The sequence below is a fragment of the Pleurodeles waltl genome, chromosome 4_2 (genome assembly GCF_031143425.1).
Source record: "Pleurodeles waltl isolate 20211129_DDA chromosome 4_2, aPleWal1.hap1.20221129, whole genome shotgun sequence".
NCBI lineage: Eukaryota > Metazoa > Chordata > Amphibia > Caudata > Salamandridae > Pleurodeles > Pleurodeles waltl.
This window is the reverse complement of record NC_090443.1, coordinates 867,837,928-867,859,174: the sequence shown is the minus strand read 5'-3', so window position 1 is coordinate 867,859,174 and position 21,247 is coordinate 867,837,928. Positions and strand designations below refer to the sequence as shown.

Here is a 21,247-nt window from a genome sequence, read left to right as displayed (position 1 = left end):
ACAATCTGCGAGGGATCCCCAAGTCCTGAAACTTTTGAGGGTTTTTGTTTTGGGTTACCTCAGACATTACATTGCTTTTCGTGCTGTACATGTGCCAGGTGTGGACAATGACATTGCAGATGCTTTGTCTCGTTCACAGAGGAGGAGATTCCATGGGCTATCCACGAATGCCGATCCGGTTCGGAAGCGGATGCCAATAGAGTTGTGGAGGATAGGAGACAGCGGATGTTACAAATGGTTTGGAATTCCATCGTACAGTCTACCAGGTCGGCATATGCCCAGGCATGGGTGGAATTCCTGAATTTTGGGGCGCGCCGTAGGCAGCGGGCTTGGGATAGGGAGAAAGATGTCGCTCAGTACATATTGAGGTTGATTGGCAAATGGCAATCGAGGGCTACCATTGCAGGAAAATTAGCGGGCATCGCCTTTATGGGTAAAATGCTTCAAGGGGTTATATGTTGAAACCCGAGTGCTTCAAGCACCCATGGCTCAACAACGAGTTCCGAACAACAAACTTGTTGGTATCACTAATGCCTTTACCACAAATGCCTTTACAACGATTTTTCGTTGTAAAGGCATTAGTGATCAGCATGCACGGTTCCAGCATGCTTCCTCCCTAGCCCCCCACCCCTAAAAACTACCGCAACCCCCCCACCGCCACAACCACCCCAACTCCCCACCCCCAAAATTACCACAACCCCCTCCCCTAAAACCTAAAGCACCCTAAACCCTGACCCACTTTCCCCCCCCTAAACCCTAATCACCCCTAGCCCCCCACCCCCAAAAACTAAAAATACCCCGAGGCCCCCCGCCCCTAAAACCTAAAGCACCCCAACCCACCCCTAAAGCCTAAACCCTGACTCCTCCCTCCCCCCAAACCCTAACCACCCCAATCCCCCCACCCCACACCCAAAAAAACATCCCCAGTCCCAGCCCAACATACCTCCTCCTTCACCGCATCGACTCCCTTCTTCTGTGCCTTAACCACGCATGTACGTGGTTCACACATGCGTGGTTAAGGCACGAAAACCAGGAAGTAGTGGAAAATGAAACCGTTGTTTTGCTTTCGTTTTCCACGACTTCGTGGTTTAGGAGTCGTTGTTCCGGGTGTTTCCCGTTTTAAGGTTACCATCCATCGGCAGGGGAACTGGGTAGGCGAATATTAGAAGGTTGGGCTAGGGAGGTAGGAGCGGCGGGGAAGAATTGGGAACCAATATCATTGTTTCTCCTGGGGAGACTCATTGTGGTTCTTTCTGACGTTAGCACAAATACAGATGAAGCATTATTATTTAGTACACTTATGTTTTGGATGTTTTTGAGGGCTTTTAGGGTTTCTGAATTGTTAGGTAGGAAACGGGTGATGGGATTGACCAGGCGGGATGTACAATTCAGCAGACAGGGTTTAAGGGTGAGGGGGCATAAGTCAAAGACAGATCAGCGAGGCCAGGGGACAGCAGTGAGTTTGCGGTATTATCTGGTCAACTCTACATGCCCTGTCCTATTAGGATTTAGGGGTTCTTGTGCACAGCAATGGGAGCCCAGTGACAGCATATCAAGTGCTGGCGGTGCTGAGAAAAGCTCTGAAGAGACTTGGTGAAGATGGGTCGCTTTTGGGACACATTCTTTTCGTATAGCGATGGCCACAGAAGCAAGAAGGCGGGGATGGGTGAGAGAGAGAATCATGCAGGCGGGTAGGTGGAAGTCAGAGTGTTTTCGTAGATATTTAAGGACAACGGATGGTGATTGTTGAGCTGGTCATACCACCAAGAGAATGTTTTTTGTGTATTTTACAGGTTCAGTGGCAGGCCCGGGTGTGCCGCCCTGGGAAATCTGGATTGTGGGGCATTCCCTTATTAAGAGGGTTGAGAAACAGGCGCGTGAAACACATTTTGGACTGCAATTATGTTTGAACAGCCAGTGTTATCGCCTGCTCTGCAAGGTGGTATGCTATGGAGAGAATTGATCCCCTGCCTGAATGCCAGAGGAAAATATGCCCAAATGTGTTATTATTACACTTGGGGGAAAATGACTTAGTCAGATCCAAAGGCTTAGCAGTGATTAAGCAAATGAAAAAAGGACTTAAAACATACTGGTGTTATGGGATGGTTGCCTATTATATGGACTGCATTTATGCCCAGGACAGCTTAGCGTGGAACTACTCATCCAGCCACTATTGAAAAAGCAAGAAAGAAGCTTAATAGAAGAGTTTTTCAGGGGAGACGGAGTGCACTTGTCCTTCATTGGCATGGGCCTTAATTTATTACAGGCTAGAAAGACGTTAGCGACTACATTGAAGTTATAGAGGCTCCTAGTGTTAGGGGGGCAGGAAAGTCCTTTAAGGACTTGTCCTGGGTGGCGGGTGGAAAACAGGTTATCCTTATTTTGTTCAGTTCATGGTTGGGCTTGGGGAAGGGCAGGCAGGAGAGACTGGGGTACATAGGACCAAACATGGATGGGACAGCTTTTCAAGCTTGGTTGCAAATGTTATGCATTCAGAGGTTTACAGGTTTACAATATCAAAGTGCTGCTATGGTTGAAATGAGTTTAGAGCAAAGGTGGGAAATTTGCAATGATAATGTTTGGGACAGGGAGGGGATGGGGGCTATAGGATAGGTTCATGTATAGTGAGGCTTTAGTTTTGGAAGGCTAAGGCCAGGCTTGTTGTTGTGATTGTGCACCTTAGCCAATAAAAGTGGCCTTTTTCACACAATTACTCGCAGTATTCTTTGAGTGCATCTTATCCCCAATAGGTATTTTTAAGTAAGTGTATGTAGAATCCAATTCTGTTAAGGTCTATGAAGGTGAATCCTTTTCGGAGGGCACCATGTAGGACCTGATTATGATACTATGGAAAATGTAATACGGTGGACAGAATATCTGTCACGTTTGTGATGGATTATTCCATCCGCCAAGATCGAAATCAGGCCCTTACTCTTTTCTATAACTGACAGTGTTAACATCCATGAAGACAAAATGGCGGGGCTAGGAAATCAGAGTGACCAAACAGAGAATTTTAATTACATAATTTCAGCAAAAATAAAAGGTTAACTCTGTGGTCTTCTTTGAATTTTATCACTGTCAAGGTAGGAAACTATGAAGGGTAGAATCTGGAAATCGGTTCCCACCACCTATGTATAACATGTGATAAATCACTGTAGTTGGGAACTGATACAAAGGGTGACCAGAAAATGCACAATTAGGCCACGTCCATAAGTAACTTTAAGGAAGACTAAAGCAATAGAATACACCCAGCAAGAGACAAATCTTCAGGGCATGAGTTAACATGAAGGTGAGAATTAAAAGGGCTTCACAGCTGGCGCTTTGGATTAGTAAATGACAGAGACAGGAGTTTGTGGCATATGTGACGTAAGCCGGAAAAACCTGCAAAACTCATGGACTCACAAATACCCACGAGTTACACAAGGCTGACGCAAGGCGCTCCTTACTCTATGTCACAACATGGAGTGCTTTACCTTGCTTAGCGCATAAAAGATTGTAACATTCCAGAACAGAGACTGGTCCTGAAGCAGAGGTTTCATGTAAATACTTGTAAAATTCCTAAAGCATCCAACGAGGGTCACAAACGTTTCGTCGTCTTCGTTGTCAGTGATATGCTGCACGATGGGAAGCATTGGTGCAATTCCAGTGCCAGCCGCAAGCATTAAAAGTTGTCCATACTGAAAAGAAGGCAACAGAGGACTTCATTAGGATGATTTATCATTGCACTCATGTGTGATCCGTTATTGAACACTTTCTATAAAACATTCAATCAACTTTCAGTTCCAGTTCTTTATAGAAAGCTCCAGTTCTTTATGGGAAGCCGACATATGTGCTTATCCGCAGATATCCCAGAGACGCGGTAATGCATCCCTCAAGGCGCCACATGCAGAGACGTTTTACGGCATGAGTAAAGTGGGCAACTGGACAGCTGCACCCCCCCTTCCATGGAGCCCTGAAAAAGTGAAGCTTTTCTCTGTCTCACTTCTGTGTATTTCACTATCAATATTGTTTGTGTCATGGGCTTAGTTAGTATAAAGTGGGCAATAAAGTTCAGTTGCTCCGAACAGGGTCCCCCAAATATTTCTTGCCCGGGCCCCTAAGATCCTTGAGATGACACTGGCCACACTGAATCACCTGTGAGACATTCTCATGCTGATGATTGTACAATTTTGCCTGTCTGTTTTTCAAAATGTTTTCCCCACAAGCACAGTAAGGCCATCTAGACCACCAACCATCTTGAATGTGGAAGGTTTAAACAGACCAACAGCATCTTGCATCGTACCTGCACTAAAGTCTAAAAGGAACAACAACACCTTGCATTCTACCTGCACTAAACTCTAAACAGGTGAACAACATCTTGCATCCTACCTGCACTAAAAGACACTGACACTATGCGCACCTGGGGATTACAAACGGTATGCATGATTATGACTTTGCCAGTCTTTTTCATTACAAAAGGTGGTGTAGACAGGTTTTGTGTGTGGCAGAGTTTTAGTATAATAATGACATGTATTACATTGAATAAAGGTTGGACTGCATATAAACATGACCACATCTAGCATTAAGAAATGTGTGTAATAGGCATATGGCCTAGGAAAGCAGATTTATGATTTGAATGGTTATGCTAACAGTGTATGCTCCAGTGCCATAGTTTCTGCTTAGAAACTCCATGGTTTGGAACTGCTCAAATTAACAGCATACACAAGAAACACTTTCAACACCTCTGTGGTGCATACCCTGTAGAGATTCTTCTTGGGAGGAAGAAAGAAGTATTAATAGCTTCTGTATGCTTCAACAAAGGGATTTTGTTTGCATGATTGTGTAGCAAAACAGCAGCTGAGCATAAGTGGCCTTCTTTTTTGCTCCATAAGACATCATTGGTGACTAAGGTACCAAGAACTGAAGGTTTAGACACATTGAGCAGTTGCTGACACATGATGCTGAACACCTCAGTTCTGACTGTTCTCCCAATGACAGCATAAGGTATGCAGGAAAACTATGTATGGCTTGATATAATTAAAACTTACTGATCAAATACCTCTATACATGTTAGGTGGCTGATAACATTTAGACTTATTTGATAGGAAACAGACTAGTATAAGAGAGATGTTTGATTGTGGCTAAGCGGCCCTGTTTTCGGAGGTCACCCCCAGTTTTTCATTTGTTTTGGGACTTACCTGCTGGTAGTCTTGAACTCTAACACTAGAACACTGCTATCCAATCCCCGATGTATGCACTCTGACCCCTAAACATGTCAAAATTGGTTAAAAACCTTATTGGCACATTTAACTCTCCTTTAAAGCCAGACTATATTTTGCAGAAATACATTAATGGCATGAAAAGTGAAATGCCACTTGTGGACTATAGCATCTATTGTGCCGTTCACCACATTGGCAGGGAAAACATGGCTTCTGGCCTACCCTGTGTGGCCTGACAGCAGTAGCTTGAACCTGATGCATAGACCTATCAAAATCACTATTTTGACAAATAGGAAAACCTGGTTTTAAATATTAAATAGGTCAGCCCAAAGCACACCTTGCTGCCTACAAGGTACGTGCATAACATTGAAGAGTTGAACATGTATGACCTTAGAAATGGAATGCTGTCCCAGTGACTAGGGCCCAAAATAACATTGACGCTGGTTAGGCTGTAGCTGGACAAAGGAAAAGTCAAAGTATAGATGAGATACTTTATAACCTTTGACCTGTGCCAGCTACAGACTATATTTGAATACTTTTTTTTACAGCTAATAAAAATCCAAAAGAATGGTAATGTCAGATTTTTATTAAATATATGAAAATGCACCTTTTAGAAAGTTACCTTTACCCGGCTTGAAGTTGCTGGAGGCTAATTTGCATTAGCTCTCTCTCAACTGCCCAGCCGGTGCTTGGACCTAATTAACTGTGAAAGCGGTGTGAAAACTACTTCCAGAGCAGGGCCAATGGCCTGTCACTAGGGAGGTGTCTTCCCTTGACAGGAAGAACAGCTGGGGTGAGCCTGGGAACCTAATTAACCTAAAAGAAGCGTGTCCTGTCACAAGCAAATGTTAGGTGACACTTGAAAAGTCCCAACGTCTGTCCCTCTAATCAGATGGCCACAAGACCCAGTGGGAGGAAAGCTACCCCCAGAACCAGTTTGAAGTGACCACAAAGAAGGGGACTGCTCATTACCCTTGCCACACCTCTTGGTGGGCACAGAAGCTCTGCACAAAGGGAGGATGGTTCACCACCTATGAGTTTGAAAGTGCGGGGAACTGTGAGATTTTGTGCAATAAGGCAAAAAGTAACTACTGAAAAGACAGGTTTGGTTGCCCTGGGAGATTTTACCCCATTGGTTAAGGAGTGGCCAGGAGCCACCCTCCATCCACTGGCTTTTGAACCCTACAGAGCTGGACTCTCACTCAGCCTTCCTCTGAATACTTTCAGGTCCTGTGTAAAATCAGAAGAGGACTGGACCCTCCGTCTTTGAACTAGAAAAGTTCCGAGGTACTGACCTCCTCCCTCTTGTACCTAGGACAAAAAGTAGACTCCAAGGGTCAGTTATCTAACCTCATGTTTAGTGACAGGGCCACAACAAGCTGCAAGAGGCCTTTTCCTGGTCTGGACTTTGCTGTGTACCTCTACCTTCACCTTTGGAGAACCCTCCCTTGAGGTCCCATGGAGCCTAAAAAGTGAATGCCTGTGTCTGTTTGGACACCAGAAGGTAGTCTGGAAATACTGCAAAATATTTGCTCCAGAGCTTCATTGAGACCTGCAGGAAAAAAACATGGTCCCAGAAGTTCCATGACATTGGACTGGAAATGCAGCTTTGTCCCAGTCAAGGCTCCTAGCAGCTCTGAAAAAAAGAGTAGGGGCCTGATTTAGATCTTGGCGGACGAGTTACTCCGTCACAACGGTGAGAGATCTCCCGTCTGACGAACTATAAATCCAATTATATCCTATGGAAATGATATTGTGGCAGACGGGAAAGTTGTCACCATTGTGACATAGAAACTTGTCCACCAAGCTCTAAAGCAGGTCCTAAGTCCTATTTTGCACTGTAACTTAGATACTTTTCAGCATGAAGTCTCCAAAGCTCTGTAGCTCCAGCGGGACCAACCTGCTTCAAGGAACTGGCCTTTAGTCCCATGGCAGCTGCTACAATTTCAGCAGCAGCCCACTCAAAGAGGATTTTCTTCTCAAAATGTCATAAAAGCCCTTTCAACATTACGGCTTGGAAACGTTTTGGATTTTTTTGACTTACAGACTTTCACCAGGACCAATGACTTGTTGTCTCTGACCAGGGCTCAATCGGGGTCGGCATCACTTCGCCCTAGGTGCCGGGTCTATGGCTTCCATAGATTTTTATTGGCACTTTGTGCTTTTTAGCTCTATTTCCACTTACATCTTTAGAAAATCACATCCCCGGGTTACATTCTTGCAATTTGTCGTTTTACTCTCAGCTACTCATAAATTTTTTCTTTTTATTGTAAAACTGAGTGTGGAACTTTTATTGTGTTTTTGTGGCATCTTCTACTGAGTATGCACTACTTAAATATGTTACTCATTGCCTTATATTTAAGCATGATTGCAAGGCTGTCATGTTACCAGAAATTGAGCATAGGTTTATTTAATTAATTTTTTTTGACATCTAGCATGTTGTGGCCTTATTCTTTGAGGTGGACCTTTGTCAATCCGAAATAATAACTCAGTTTCCTATGAAATATGATCAGGTTTACCTCAAATTTCACTTTGATTTGCATGCAATCTGCTGAATTGTTGCTGTAAGTTCAGTTTTTCTTTGACGTTATCCATCTTGCAATGCTGACATACGTAGCCATCCTGTCAATATAACTATCTGCAAAGGTCACAAGCAACTGTTCAGACAGATCTCTGGTTGGTTCATATAAAAGCATTGCTCACTCACGTCCAAGCTGTGCAGTCTCCTCAGCCGAGGAGCTATATTGATATTGGAAAACAGTCTTAAAAATGATCTTCTTGTTCAAATAGAACTCCACCAGCACTTTTGGTATGAAGGAAGAGTGAGCGACTAGAAATACTGTGTCTCTGGGGAACACGGTGAAGCACTGTAAAGCACTCTGAGGTGCAAAGAGCCTGAAGCTTGCTAATGTGCCTGGTTGAAGTATTCAGCACTAAGAATTCATGAAATATGTTTTCACTCACATCCCATGTCACTGGATCAAAAGGTGTGTGCATCAGCATGATGAGGAACAGATGGAGGTTCATGGGTGAACCAGGACTTTTACCTGGTTGAAACAAGAGCATTAGATCAGCCAGAAGTCTACTAATAGACTAATCTCTCATGAAAAAGAATTACCTGGGCCTACTTAAGTAGGCTCCACTGACCGCATGATATGCGTGGATGTTAGACAGCTGCATTCCTGCTTCAGAATAATGCCACTCAAAAAGTTAGGTGGCAGTTGCTCTTCACTAATGTTCTTGGATTGAGAAAATTGCATGCAGCTAAGTGCAGCTACAGTGGGTTCTATTGGAGGAATCCTTGGCAGTCACCTACCATCAGGGTTTTCTGAACGTAGGCCTAGCTGTTGAAAGGTCGGTTCCTCAGGAACCAAAGCGTTCTAACTGAGCGATGGTTAGAAGGGAGTGGTCCCTTTGTTGACAAACCTGGTGCAGCCAGAGCTACAAGGATTACTGAGCACCCTGGCCTCTTTCTAATTTTCTGCAGAACTCTCAGAATGACAAAAGTCAACAGAAGAGTATGGAAACACACCTGCTCAATTCAATGTCAGCCCACCCAAGAACCAAACGGATCAGACTTCAAGTTGAGGAAGGTTGCAAAGACACCTATTGGCCAGTCTGGGGTATCTAATTGGTCAGAGGAATAAACTATATATGAGGGAGAATCAGACAGGAGTAGAGTTAATGTGTGCTAACTCCAAACCATACAAGAAACGGAAGAGTTGTATCTTTTTTTGGAGGGTGTTTGAAAACGTCTTTTATTAGTTTTTCACACAATGGACATATTCAAGAAAATACAATCTATTAAACAGTGTCATATTGCTGTTTCGCATTACATAGACGGATACAGGAATGAGACAACCAAGCTTTTAGGAGTAAATTATCACAGGGATGTCAGACAAAGCAATCAAACACAACTTGATGGTGAATCCTACGTTCAACTTTCCCATGAACCAAATCCAAAAGATACTACCTCTTACTCATTACATCTTAGGAGGCCCATACTCATTCGGTCATCACCATTCTTATGTAATTAATAATACCTGTAGGCATTCACCCTTCATCCCCTCCAAGGGAATCCGAACTGAAATTACCCTCATCCATAAAGCGTTCAAGGGGCTGTCCCCAAGCTAAGATCTCCACTGCTACCTTCTCATCTGTGCGTGTTAATCGCATATGCTGTTCCTCTGCTACACCCCATTCCACAAGTCTTTCAGCCACTGCTCCAGCTGTAGCTTCCGGGATTCCATCCATCCAATGGCTACCCTCCTTTTTGCTAAAAGCAAGGCTAGCTGGGCGAGCTTATAAGGAATTTTCTATCCCCTAGTTCTCGCTATGACACCCAACCTACAGGTTATTTGGGACAAAGGGAATATCAGTTCTGTATCCGATTGCAATCCCAAGCTAAATATAGGAATATAGCCCCTTCTTATCTACAGCATTGCTAAATATAGGAATGTAGCACCCTTCTTATCTACAGCATGTGCTGCAGGCTTCCCTGGCAGGATCTATCTTATTGAGTTTATATGGTGTTATATAGGGACGATGCAGAAAATTGAAATGCAACAGATTGAATCTATTATTGCATTAAACGGTGCAGACTAGCTCCAACGCCTGAATCCAATCAGAATCAAAGATTGCTTCTCTAATATCTCTCTCCCAGGCGCCACAGGTGACGCACTGTATAATCTGCATATCACCCCAAAGTGCCTTATGAAACAGTGTGATCAAGTGACCCCCTCCCCCACCTGAGAAGCCGCCTAATACCTCTGAAGCTCGAGGGGCATCTGGAAAGGTAATCCACACCTCATGCACAACACTATCCAACTTAGCATAGTGTAAAAATTGCCCCAGGCCTACCCCAAACTTCTCTTGTGCCTCCTGAAAGGAGATGAAATGCCCCCTCTGGATAAATGTTCCCTGCCAGGAGACAACCTCCCCCTCTCCATTGTGGCATAGACATGGAGTCTTAAGGGGCCCTAAGGGGCGCCAGCTCCCATAAGGGTAACTCCCTGTCGAAGGGGGCCCCACGAATGACTCTTCGACCAACCTGTTCCCATAAAGCAGCCATGGTTTTCACTAAATGTGGAACAGGGCGCATCAATCTACATCCTTTCATTAACAGTCGTGGTAATGTGCATTCACCCAACATACCCCAAAATAACTTCCTCTTCCACTTATCAAAGTCTATCATCCACCTGGCCGAGTGTCGCAACTGTGCTTCATAATAATAGAGCTGCAGGTCTGGTACCACCAAACCTCCGTCCTCTAAGTCTCGCAGAAGAATAGAGAAGGAGACCCTGCTACAGCGACATACCCATATGAATGACACTAGCAGACTGTCGAGCCTACAAAATAGCCGGGAGTCAGAACAAGTTACAAACATCGGAGAAGGAAAAACATTTTTGCTATTGCTGCTCTGCCCATCGTGGATAGGGGAAGCCTGATCCAAAAGACAAAAGAGCTTACCAGTCCTCCCACCACTTTTTCCACATTGAGATGATTGTGAGCTTCTTTTGTATGGGTGATCCATATTGCAACTGTTCCACAGATTCACCTATCAGTCCCCCGGTTCCCCTTGGGGAAACAACAAAGGCTTCTGGGCTTTGACTTTAAGGCTAGAGAAACTGGCAAACAGCATCCGTAATCTGACCATTAGCAGCGTTAACTCTTCCAGGTTTCTAAGATAAATCAGGGCATCATCTGCATACAGAGAGATTACATGCACCTGCATCCCCACCTGGATCCCAAATAGGTCATGTCCCAATGCATCAGTAAGGCAAGAGGTTCAATTACCCAGACAAACAGGAGCAGTGATAGGGGACACCCCTGTCTAGTTACCCTACCTATCCTCCAAGCCTCCAAAAGCTGGCCGCCAATCTTAATATGGATAATGGGGTCTATATAAAGGAGATGCACCTGTGCACAAAAGTTGGGTCCAAAGTCCCTGTGTACCTTTAGGAGTTCCCCACGGGCTGCAGCCAAATTCATCTCCCCCGTAGGATTGCCATGCTTCTTTCCAATACCTTAAGCTCATCCTCCATCCTACGCCGATCTCTGCAAATAGTTATTATGCACGTTCCTCTTATGACCACTTTTAATGCCTCCCATTTCACCGCTCTTCTCTGCATGGAGCCCCAATTCAGCTCCAGATAGTTTGTTAGGGACGAAGCTAGCGCCTCACGGCCCATAGCATCCGAAAGGAATCGGGAGGCATGCACTAAGAACTAATCCCTCACAGAACCCCAACAAAGTACTAGTAAGACCGTAGAGTGGTCGAACAAAAATCTACCCAAGTGCGAGACTGCAGATAGTTGTGAGATCTCGAGTCCCCCTAGGAGGAATCGGTCCAGGCGGCTACATGTGCCATGAATTTTTAAATGACAAGTATATTCCTGCCCCTCAGAATGCAGTGTCTGCCAGCCATCCAGCAGTCCCAGACAATCCATAACTCTTCTGAGGGAACCCACCATCAGGGGCTTAGTAACTCGTCTAGGTGGGTGAGGATCCCTATTGCTACTCAGCACACAATTAAGAACACAGCCTAGATTATGGGGCATACACCAAAAGCCTCAAGTAAATCTTAACACTTTATCATAAAACATGTGATCATTCGAATTGGGTGCATATTTATTTAAAATTGTGATAGGCTGCCCATCCAATGTACCTTGCACAAGTATGTAACAGCCTTCCACATCAGCTTCAGTATAGGTGTGCCGGAAGAGGACCCCAGGGGCCATTCATACAGCTACTTCCCTCGACAGGATGAGTAAGTGGATGTAAATAACTGTCCCTGCCACTACTTCCCCAGTTTTTGAATCTCCTCCCCATCAAATGAATTTCCTGCTAGCAAGTCATCTGTACCACCTACAGTCGTAGAAATGAATTATTCTACAGCGCAGTGTACCCTCTAAGGCCTTTGACATTTGCAGTTATTACCTTCAGATGATCTACCATGCGCTAAAGAGTCTCCCTCATCTAAGGGGATCCACCTGCGCTGTCTTAATGAATAATGCTGCAGGGGCCCTCCAAGATGATGAACCTCTAGATCCACTGTACAAACAATCAAAACCATGAATAAAACAATGCCAACAATGAAGCAAAGGGCTTCGTTTTTCCCAACCCCGGATAAGCAACTGAACAAGGAAGGATTTTTTGTGTTTTCTCACATCGTATTTACAGATTTTGTATTTTGTGTTTAATGACCTTCCCTAGAATACACATTTTTGTATATGTGCTTATTCTCTAATACAAGAAAGATTTCAATTTGAAGGTTTATTTCTTCTTGTATTTCGTCATGGCTTCAGGAAATGCATGGAAACTTACTGCTCCTGAGCCATTCATGCCTAAAAATGGAGAAGCTACTTTAAAATGGGAGGAATGGCGTAAATATTTTATAAATTACATTTCTACTTTTGAAGATGAAGAAGAACTTACTCCAGAAAAGAAGAAGAAAATCCTTTTACATTGTTTAGGTGCAAAGGGCCTAAAAATGTATAACAGTATTAATAAAAAAACTAGAGCACCTGACCAAGGAGATGTATTCAGTCACGCTCTTGAAGATCTTTCTGAGTATTTTAGGCCTGCTGTGTGTGTAGCTGTTGATCGCTTTAAATTTTATCATAGGAAGCAGCAACTTGAGGAGTCTGTTGAAGATTATGTTGCTGCGCTCAAAAATTTGGCTTTGTCGTGCAAGTTTGGAAATCTTCATGATGATCTCATGATCAAATCATAATGCACACAGCTAACCCCCATATACAAGAGAAACTTTGATCTAGAGGAGAAGCATCGTTACGAGAGGTTATTGATTTGGTGAAGAGTGCTGAACTCACTGGAAGGTGCGCAAAGGCTGTTCTACGCAGTGAGGACAAATCTTTTTCGAAGTTGGATGACAATACCACTATTGCAATTGTCAAGAAAAGCAATGAATCGTCTTGCAGGGAGAAAGAGATTGTTAATTTGAAAGACAAAAGGTTTTGTTTCAGATGTGGGAGCAAGTTTCATCTTGCAAATGATAGGAAATGTCCAGCTCGGAACCTGAAATGCTCCAATTGTGGGGTGATTGGGCATTTTGCAAAAGTGTGTCGCAGGAAAACAATTGGTGGTGGTGACGTTTGTGTTAAATGCGTGAAAGATTGTGATAGCAATTCATCGGATGAGTCTGATTCAAATTTGTGCATTTTTAATGTTGATGAAATTGTACAGAATGTTAAAGGGAACTCTAGTAGACCCTTATGCCAAGTCTCAATTGCAGGTATAGATATTTCGGTTGTTGCTGATTCTGCTTCCCCCTACACAATTCTTAACAAGGTAGTTTGGCAGCAATGTTTTGAACCCGTTTTAGGAAATTGTTTTGAAAAAACGGATATCTCTCCAAAAACATTCACGGGTGAGCCCATTAAGATAGTGGGTTACAGGAATTTGCTAATCAAATTTAAACACAAACAAGCGTTTTGCAAGGTATATGTTTCAGACAATGGTCCATCTGTGCTGGGTTGGAAGGACCAAGGTGAGCTGGGTATTATTTTGGACCCCAGTAGTTCTTCACCTGTATCTGTTATACAAAATACTGAAGATTTCTCAGAAATTATTGCAAAAAAATTCCCAGTGTATTTTCTGGCCAAATTGGTAAACTGAAGGGGTTCCAACACAAAATACAATTGAAGGATAATGCCACACCCTGTATTCACAAAGTCAGAAACATACCTGTATCCGTGAGGGACCAGGTAGAAGAAGAACTTAAAAAACTACAATCAGATGGTATTATTGAACCCGTTGAATCTGCAGAATGGGTCGCACCTTTAGTTGTTGTTAAAAAAAAAAATTGTAAATTGAGACTATGTGTGGACCTCAGGGATCTCAATAAGAGTATTTTAGTTGATCAATTTCCTTTGCCAAAAATAAGTGAGATGTTAGCTCGCACTAACGGTGTTAGATGGTTTTCTAGCATTGATCTTAAAGCGGCTTACCATCAGGTACCTTTACATGCTGATAGTAAAAGTTTAACAACTTTTGTGACACCTTTTGGTTGTTACAGGTTTAAAAGAGTACCTTTTGGATTGGCTTCTGCAGCAGCCATGTTTCAGAGACTAATGCACAAGGTTTTATCGAATATGAAGGATGTACTCATTTTTCAGGACGACATACTGATTATGGGGAAAGACAGAAATGAACATGATAATAATTTAGATAGTGTTTTGCATAGGCTGAGCACTCATGGGTTAACGGCAGAAATTAACAAGTGCAATTTTGCAGAAAACAAAATTAATTATTTAGGTCATGAGATTTCTGATGCTGGTATCAAACCTAAATTGGAATTAATTGATGCTGTAAAAAATGCTCCTAGACCTCAATCTAAAGATGATTTACGAGCTTTTGTAGGTTTAGCCGAATTTTATGCTAAATTTGTGCACAATTTCTCTGAAAAAACATATACCTTGCGTCAATTACTTAAGGCTAATGTTAAATTTGTGTGGAGTGAATTATGTGACAGAGCATTTGAAGAAATCAAAAATGATGTGTCTAATGCCCCACCGTTGTATGGGTTTGACCCTACGTTACAAAGTATTGTCACAACGGATGCCAGTTCAAAAGGCATTGGCGCAACCTTATCCCAAATCGACGAAAAAGGAGTTGAATGGACCATAGCCTCGCGTTCAATCACACCCACCGAGGAGAAGTATTCTGTGATCGAACGAGAGACATTAGCATGCGTTTGGGGTTTGGAACATTTCAGACAGTACATTTGGGGTTTTCATGTTAGGTTAAGATGTGATCATAAGCCGCTCACTAAGGTGTTGTCTACTAAAGGGTTAATTGCAGCTTCACTCCGTATAGCTTGTTTGTCGGTTAGACTGTTAGATTTCAATTACACTGTACAATATGTTCCTGGTGTGAAAAATGTTGTGGCAGATTTTTTAAGCAGAATGCCTTTACCTGTGTCGAATGGTAAGGATGCTGATATTGACACTTTCACAGTAGCCAATGTCTTAGCTGTTTGTCCAGGCATTACTAAAGAGGATTGGGAGAAAGCTCAAGCCCAGGATGACTATTTCAGTGCAATTAGCGATTATATCAAGAATGGAACATAGTTTGCGTGTGTTTTGGGAATTGAGACATGAACTCTCCCTTGAAGGTGGTCTTGTTTTTAGGAATGGCAGGGTTGTTCCCCCCACTTCTTTGAGACATAGAATTATTGACATATGTCATGAAGGTCATCTAGGCATTAGTAAAACAAAAAACAAAATTAAGTAAACCTACTGGTGGCCTGGGTTGGACTCAGACATAGAAAAGAAGGTTAGAGACTGCCATTCCTGTAATTTGTCCGATAAGACTCAAATAACATTAAAACCACCTCTCCATCCTATTCCGTGTCCAAATGGACCTTGGGAAAGGTTAGGCATAGATGTGGCAGGGCCAGTAATGTATAATGATAAGCAAAAGTATTTACTAGTTTTGGTTGATCATTTCTCAAAATGGCCGGAGGTTGAGATTGTAAATAGAGCTGATGTAGATTCAATTGTGCATTTCCTGGACAAGGTATTTCTGAAGGAGGGCTTACCTAAGTGTATAGTCAGCGACAATGGTCCCCAATTTATTTCTCGTGCTTTAAAAAATGTTGTAGAAAGAAATGGTATTATATACAATACTACTGCTTTATATCATCCTGCCGGGAACGGTGCTGTGGAGAGATTCAACCGGGTGGTTAAGGGTGTTATTCAATTGGCTAATTGTAACAATTTGGATTGGAGATGTGAATTAATGCGGAATTTATGGTCATATAGAACAACACCTTGTGTTTCTACTGGATTTTCTCCTTTCGTGTTGATGAGAGGTAGAATTCCTACGGGAAAAGATCATGTGGGTTGGAGTTCTGGTGATAAGAAGGCTGATTGGACTCTCAAACAAGTGAAACATAACATTAAAGTTTCCCAAGAGCAAAGCAAATTGTATTATGACACAAAACACAAATGTAAAGAACATATCATTAAAGTGGGTGATCTGGTGAGAGTCAAGAAACCAGGTTTCATAAAAAAAAATAACAATCGATTTTCAGGTCCGCTTAAAGTAGATAAAATTTTATGCAATTCCGCATTATTGAGTGATGGCAAGGTTTGGCACATGTCATCTTTGTCTTTGTGTAGAAATGTTAATTCTGATTTGTTTGGAAAGGAAGGGGAAGAAATCACTCCAGAACGCAAGGAATGCAATTTTGACTGGTTAGATGATTTGAAGAATTCACCTTCCGAAGATCCAGATCGCATCTTAAACGAACAGCCGACAGTTTCAATGCCAATGGTTTGCAATCAATGGGTTTTGCCGGCAAGAAAAACGAGCAAGTGTGGATGTTTAGTCAAGAAGCCAAGTAAATTTCAAGATTTTGTCTGTTTTGCTTGAGGGTATGGACTCACTATTGTTTTGGGTCGGTAATCTGTTCTTTAGTAGAGTTATATGTATTCCTTAATTGTTGTATTTTCTTTGGTTAAGGGGAAGATTTGTTGCGATGCTCGTGCACAGCGAATGCGGAATTGTGCTGTCACTGGGCTCGAGCATCGCTATGGGAACGGGATTCGAACGTGTGGAGAGAGGAGACAGTTGACTGGGGTGAAGATGCATACCTGGGTCTGTCCTGTTTGTCGGGGTCGTATTATTTATGAATAAACGCAGTCTGACTATACTTGTTGTACATTTATTCACAACAGCTATACCCCCCTCTGCAGTTGACATCCGAGCGAAGGAATAAAAGTCCAACGTGCCGTCCTCTCACATAACCATGCTCTGTGACTTGCTCTCCTCCATAGAGTTCCACCTCCACTGTGGCGCCCATCCCAGTGTCTCCAGCTAGGCCCTCGCACCTCCCGCCAGACCCGAAGGGGTCCAATCGCCAAGGTGTGACCCTGTCCTTTGATACCCTGTCCCATACCTCCAACCAATGCCAAACGTCCTCCGGATTATCAAAAACAAATGTGATTTGCCCCCCGAAGATCACCCAGAGCCTGGCAGGGTACAACATCATATATCTGATGCTCATCGAGCTGAGTTTGGCTTTGACTTCTAGGAAGCCCTTTCGCAAACTCTGGACCTTGTTGGTATAATCAAGATAAATGGCAATCTCCTGCTTCTCAAAACGAGACAGCTCAGTCTCCCTGGCCGCCTGCAAAACACAGTCACAATGTAGTTCAGTATGTGTGCAATATTAGCACGATGCGACGCCCAAGGTTTAGGCGGTGCCACAAGTGCATGATGTGCCCTTTCACTAGTAAACAAGGGCAACAGACCCAGTGGCTTCAGGATAGCGCAAATCCAGTTCTCAATAAATTGTTCGGTGGATGCCGCCCTCCACTAGTTCCGGAAATCTCAGGAGTTTCACATTACTGCGGCGGGACCTGACCTCTGCATCCTCCACCCATGTTTCAAGGGCCCCATTCCTAGACGCGACAGAGGCCACCTGCTTTCCAAAGGGTAGCCACCTCTGCTTGCAATTCCACTTTTAATCCTTCTGCGTACTTCACTTTTTCAGAGATTTTGCGAATGTCTGTTGATTTTGATAGCAATAGATTTAATCTTGCTCTCTAAAGCCTCCCTGGCACCTTGTATAGCAGCTAGCAATTCCGCTATCATAGATTCACCTCAGACCTATATGCACGTCCATCTCTTTTTTGCCCTGTAGTGCGCTGCGAGGGAGTTGCCGTTGTCGCATATTGATCCATAGTATTGCCCTGAGAGGGCCCCGCCTGCCTATGTCTGCCCATATTAAATACTGCTCGCAGGCCAAATATTACAGGGGCCAATCATGAAACCAGGCAGCAAGGAAGGCTCTCCTGATAATGACTTGCAGCCAGGTGTAACACTATCCCCCCTTAGACACTCCAAATCAAGGGGGACCCTCAGGCCGAGACCAGAGGGTCCAGAGATACCCTTATAATGTAGCCTGTAGGCCCCAGTGTTCAGGTTCATGTAAAGTCCAACAGGGCCAGGGGTAGCAGCAAATGAGAATCTTCAGGGGCCCTCCACGTCCAGAAGCACACAGACATCCTAAACGCTGTCCTCCCTTGCAGGTCTCTCGTCCCAAACACTGACCTTTCACCTCAGTTCAATGCATAGAATCTCGATCAGCAGGAGGGCACCGCCCTCACGGCCCAGCCGAGGCACCAGCACCTGCATGTAGAGTCCAGCGGCGACAAGGAACCTGCAGCAGTCAATTCGTTAATTTGGTAAAGATCTGCACCGCCACACCACAGCTGCACGTACGTTGCTCTCCTGAGCCTCACGCACTTCTTGGTGAAGCCACACCTCCTGAAGAAATTTATCTTTAAGCTTGATCTTAAATTCAGGAAATCATCATGAAAGTCTAAGATGGGATGGAACCCCTCCTCCCTATTTCCTTAGACGTTGGAGTGTCATGACTACATCAATCCGCCTCTGGGGGACACTGTACACGGATCATCTGCGGTATGGGTATCATCATTAAAACTCATCCATTCGATATTGTTTGCTGCTGAAAACCTAAATTTGTTTCCATGGACTTAAAAGACCTATAATGCATTGCCTAGTAGTCAGTAAGACCTGGAATCTGATGTTCATTGCTTCCTATGGCATAGCCCTATTGTTCTTCTCTACTGGATTCTCTCCTCCAGGACTTATGAGAGACTGTAACCGCACATACCTGTGATCAGTCTTGTGCAGCTCAGCCATGTGACTCCGCCCTAGGCTTGCTGCTGCCTAGTACTGCGTATAAGCTGCCATTCGGTGAAGCGCCCTGTTCGTGCACTGAAGTTTGTTCCTTGGTGTACTGGACCGCTTGTTGGTTTGGTTTACAGTCCTGCTTGCTTCAGCTCTGTTTGCTGTGCCCTGTTCCTCTGCAGCCTGCTACAGATTTTTACCAGCCCTGTTTGCTGTGCTCTGTTCCTGTACAGCCTTCTTCAGATTTTTCCCAGCTTTGTTTGCTGTGTCCTGTTCCTGTGCAGCCTGCTACAGATTTTTCCCAGCTCTATTTGCTGTGTCCTGTTCCTGTGCAGCCTGCTACAGATTGCCCCAGCCCTGCTTGCTTTTTTTTTTCTTTAGTCTGCCTTTAGCCCTTGAGCTGCTCCCTTTCTAATTGTTCCTAGTTTGTTCCTTCTGTTCGTGCTATTATTTTCCAATTACTTATTCCTTTTGCTTCTACCTTAACTCTTGTAATTTCTCCGTTGTGTCTTAGATTTTGCCTAGTTTCTGTTCTCTTTCTCTATGGTTCTTTTGCAGTCTCTAATTCTCTTGAAGTTCAAGTTTGTGCTTGTTACAGTTTCTTAGAATCCTTGTATTTGTATACCTTGCATTAGATCTCTTGATGTTCAAGTCTTGCGCTTGTTATAATTTGCTAGAATCCTTTTATGCCTTGCCTGTTCTCCAGTTTTGTTCCTTGCATAACCTGCTCCTGAAATATTAGCTACAGTCCTTAGGCTCCTTTCTAGCACCTGCTCTGTATTTTCTTCTTTGGCTATTGTGTCTGGTAAGTGTACTATTAGTCCTCACTTGTGTATAGGTGTTTTCCTTTGAACAGGGGTTGGTTCCTGGTTTCCAGGAGGCAATCCCTGTCCCATCCCTTGTCTTGTGCTGTATGTAGTCCTAAGTGCCTTATTTGTGACAGTGAACCATTGCTATTTTGTAGGAATTGACACGTTTTCTCCAGCTGGACCCATAAGGGCTTGCCTCGTGTATGTAAGCACACGCCTTGTTTGTGCCCTGAAGGTTCGGAGACAGAATAGCTTCTGATGCCTCCCTTCTATAGGGTTTGTGGGGTCATTATCTGTAAGAGTACTTTGTACAGGGGCATTGACATTCCCTATTACTATGGGAAGTTCTGAGCCTTACCTGTGTACAACCTTAGTGGTAACCAGTGTGTTGTCCACTATTGGTTCATTCTCTGTTGTTCAGGCTAAGGTTGCTCTGCTTTCACTATCCTGTTCCTGTGCTCAACCTATAGCTGTTCTTTCCTGGTGTATGCCTGTCTCTGCTCCTCTGCTTTGGTACACTACATCCATAGGGAGATATTCCGTGACCTCAAGAGATGCGCTGCCTGGAGTTCCAAAAGACTCTGCCCGGAGTCCTGACAAGGAGTAGTATCTCTGTCCCCTTTCAGGGGCAGGATGGGCATGGCTGCATCTAAAAAGAGGATCCTCTCTGCATACTACAAAAGTTCTTGAGATGCCTTCAGGGGCAAAGATAGCAGGAGCGGTGATAGATGAAGCCTCCCCTGCCACCAGTATGGAGTATGCCTCATGAGATGGTGCACAGGAGGGCAGATGGTTCACATGGATCTTTTTCGGAAGTCTGAGTCTCAGCTGAGGCTTTTAAGAGCACTTATTCTTGCCCCTGAAGCGTCTACTCTTTGCCACCTGCCTTGTGAGGATAAGCAGGTTTCGTCAAGGACCTGAGACATGACTGTTGATGCAAGACCAGAACGGAGTTCATGGCCATGGCAGCTGTATAGTGGCCCTTGGGCATTAGGAGCTTCTTCTTTGCATCTCAGCTATCTTTCCCAGGTTACACAGGAATCCATACCCTTTGTGGGCATAGTCTGGAATCAAGTAGGTATAGAGATCAAACTCCTGACTCTGCTGGGGAAAAAAGCTGGCATTTATGGCACTGTTCTGCTGCAGGGAGAGATCTTCAGATGTGTCCTTACCATACGTCTCCAGACATTTAGCCATCTTGTCCACATGTGAGATCAAAGCTTTGCTCTTAATGGAAGCCACCATTAGCACTACAGACTGAGGCCAGTACCTGCACCTGCGTCAATAGTGCCTCACCAGCCAGGAAGCCTGGTATCATGGACGGATTTTGGGGCACTGGAGGCTGCACTGGAGATTACAGGAGAGTTGAACTGGGGTGTATCAAGAGGTGCTCTAGGGGAGGCAGAAACTTCACTAGGACATAAGGAAGAGGGTGTCTCTGGTACTTTTTACTCTTGAGGAACGTACAGGAAGGGTAAAATCCACTGGAACCTATGTTCAGAGGAGACTGGCTATTGGTACTAGGATAGACTTTTGGTAGTCCAGCTGCCTAATGGC

General features: G+C 44.0%; 1 protein-coding gene across 4 annotated transcripts in view; it reads right to left on the bottom strand.

The window, feature by feature from the left end:
* Window positions 1–21,247, bottom strand: part of CYB5RL (cytochrome b5 reductase like) — a 188,875-nt gene that overhangs the window by 6,834 nt on the left and 160,794 nt on the right. For all 4 annotated transcript variants that reach the window (XM_069232632.1, XM_069232631.1, XM_069232633.1 and 1 more), the window contains one exon: window positions 3,474–3,677. In XM_069232632.1, coding sequence (XP_069088733.1) covers window positions 3,474–3,677 — 204 coding nt within the window. The remainder of the gene's footprint in view (window positions 1–3,473; window positions 3,678–21,247) is intronic.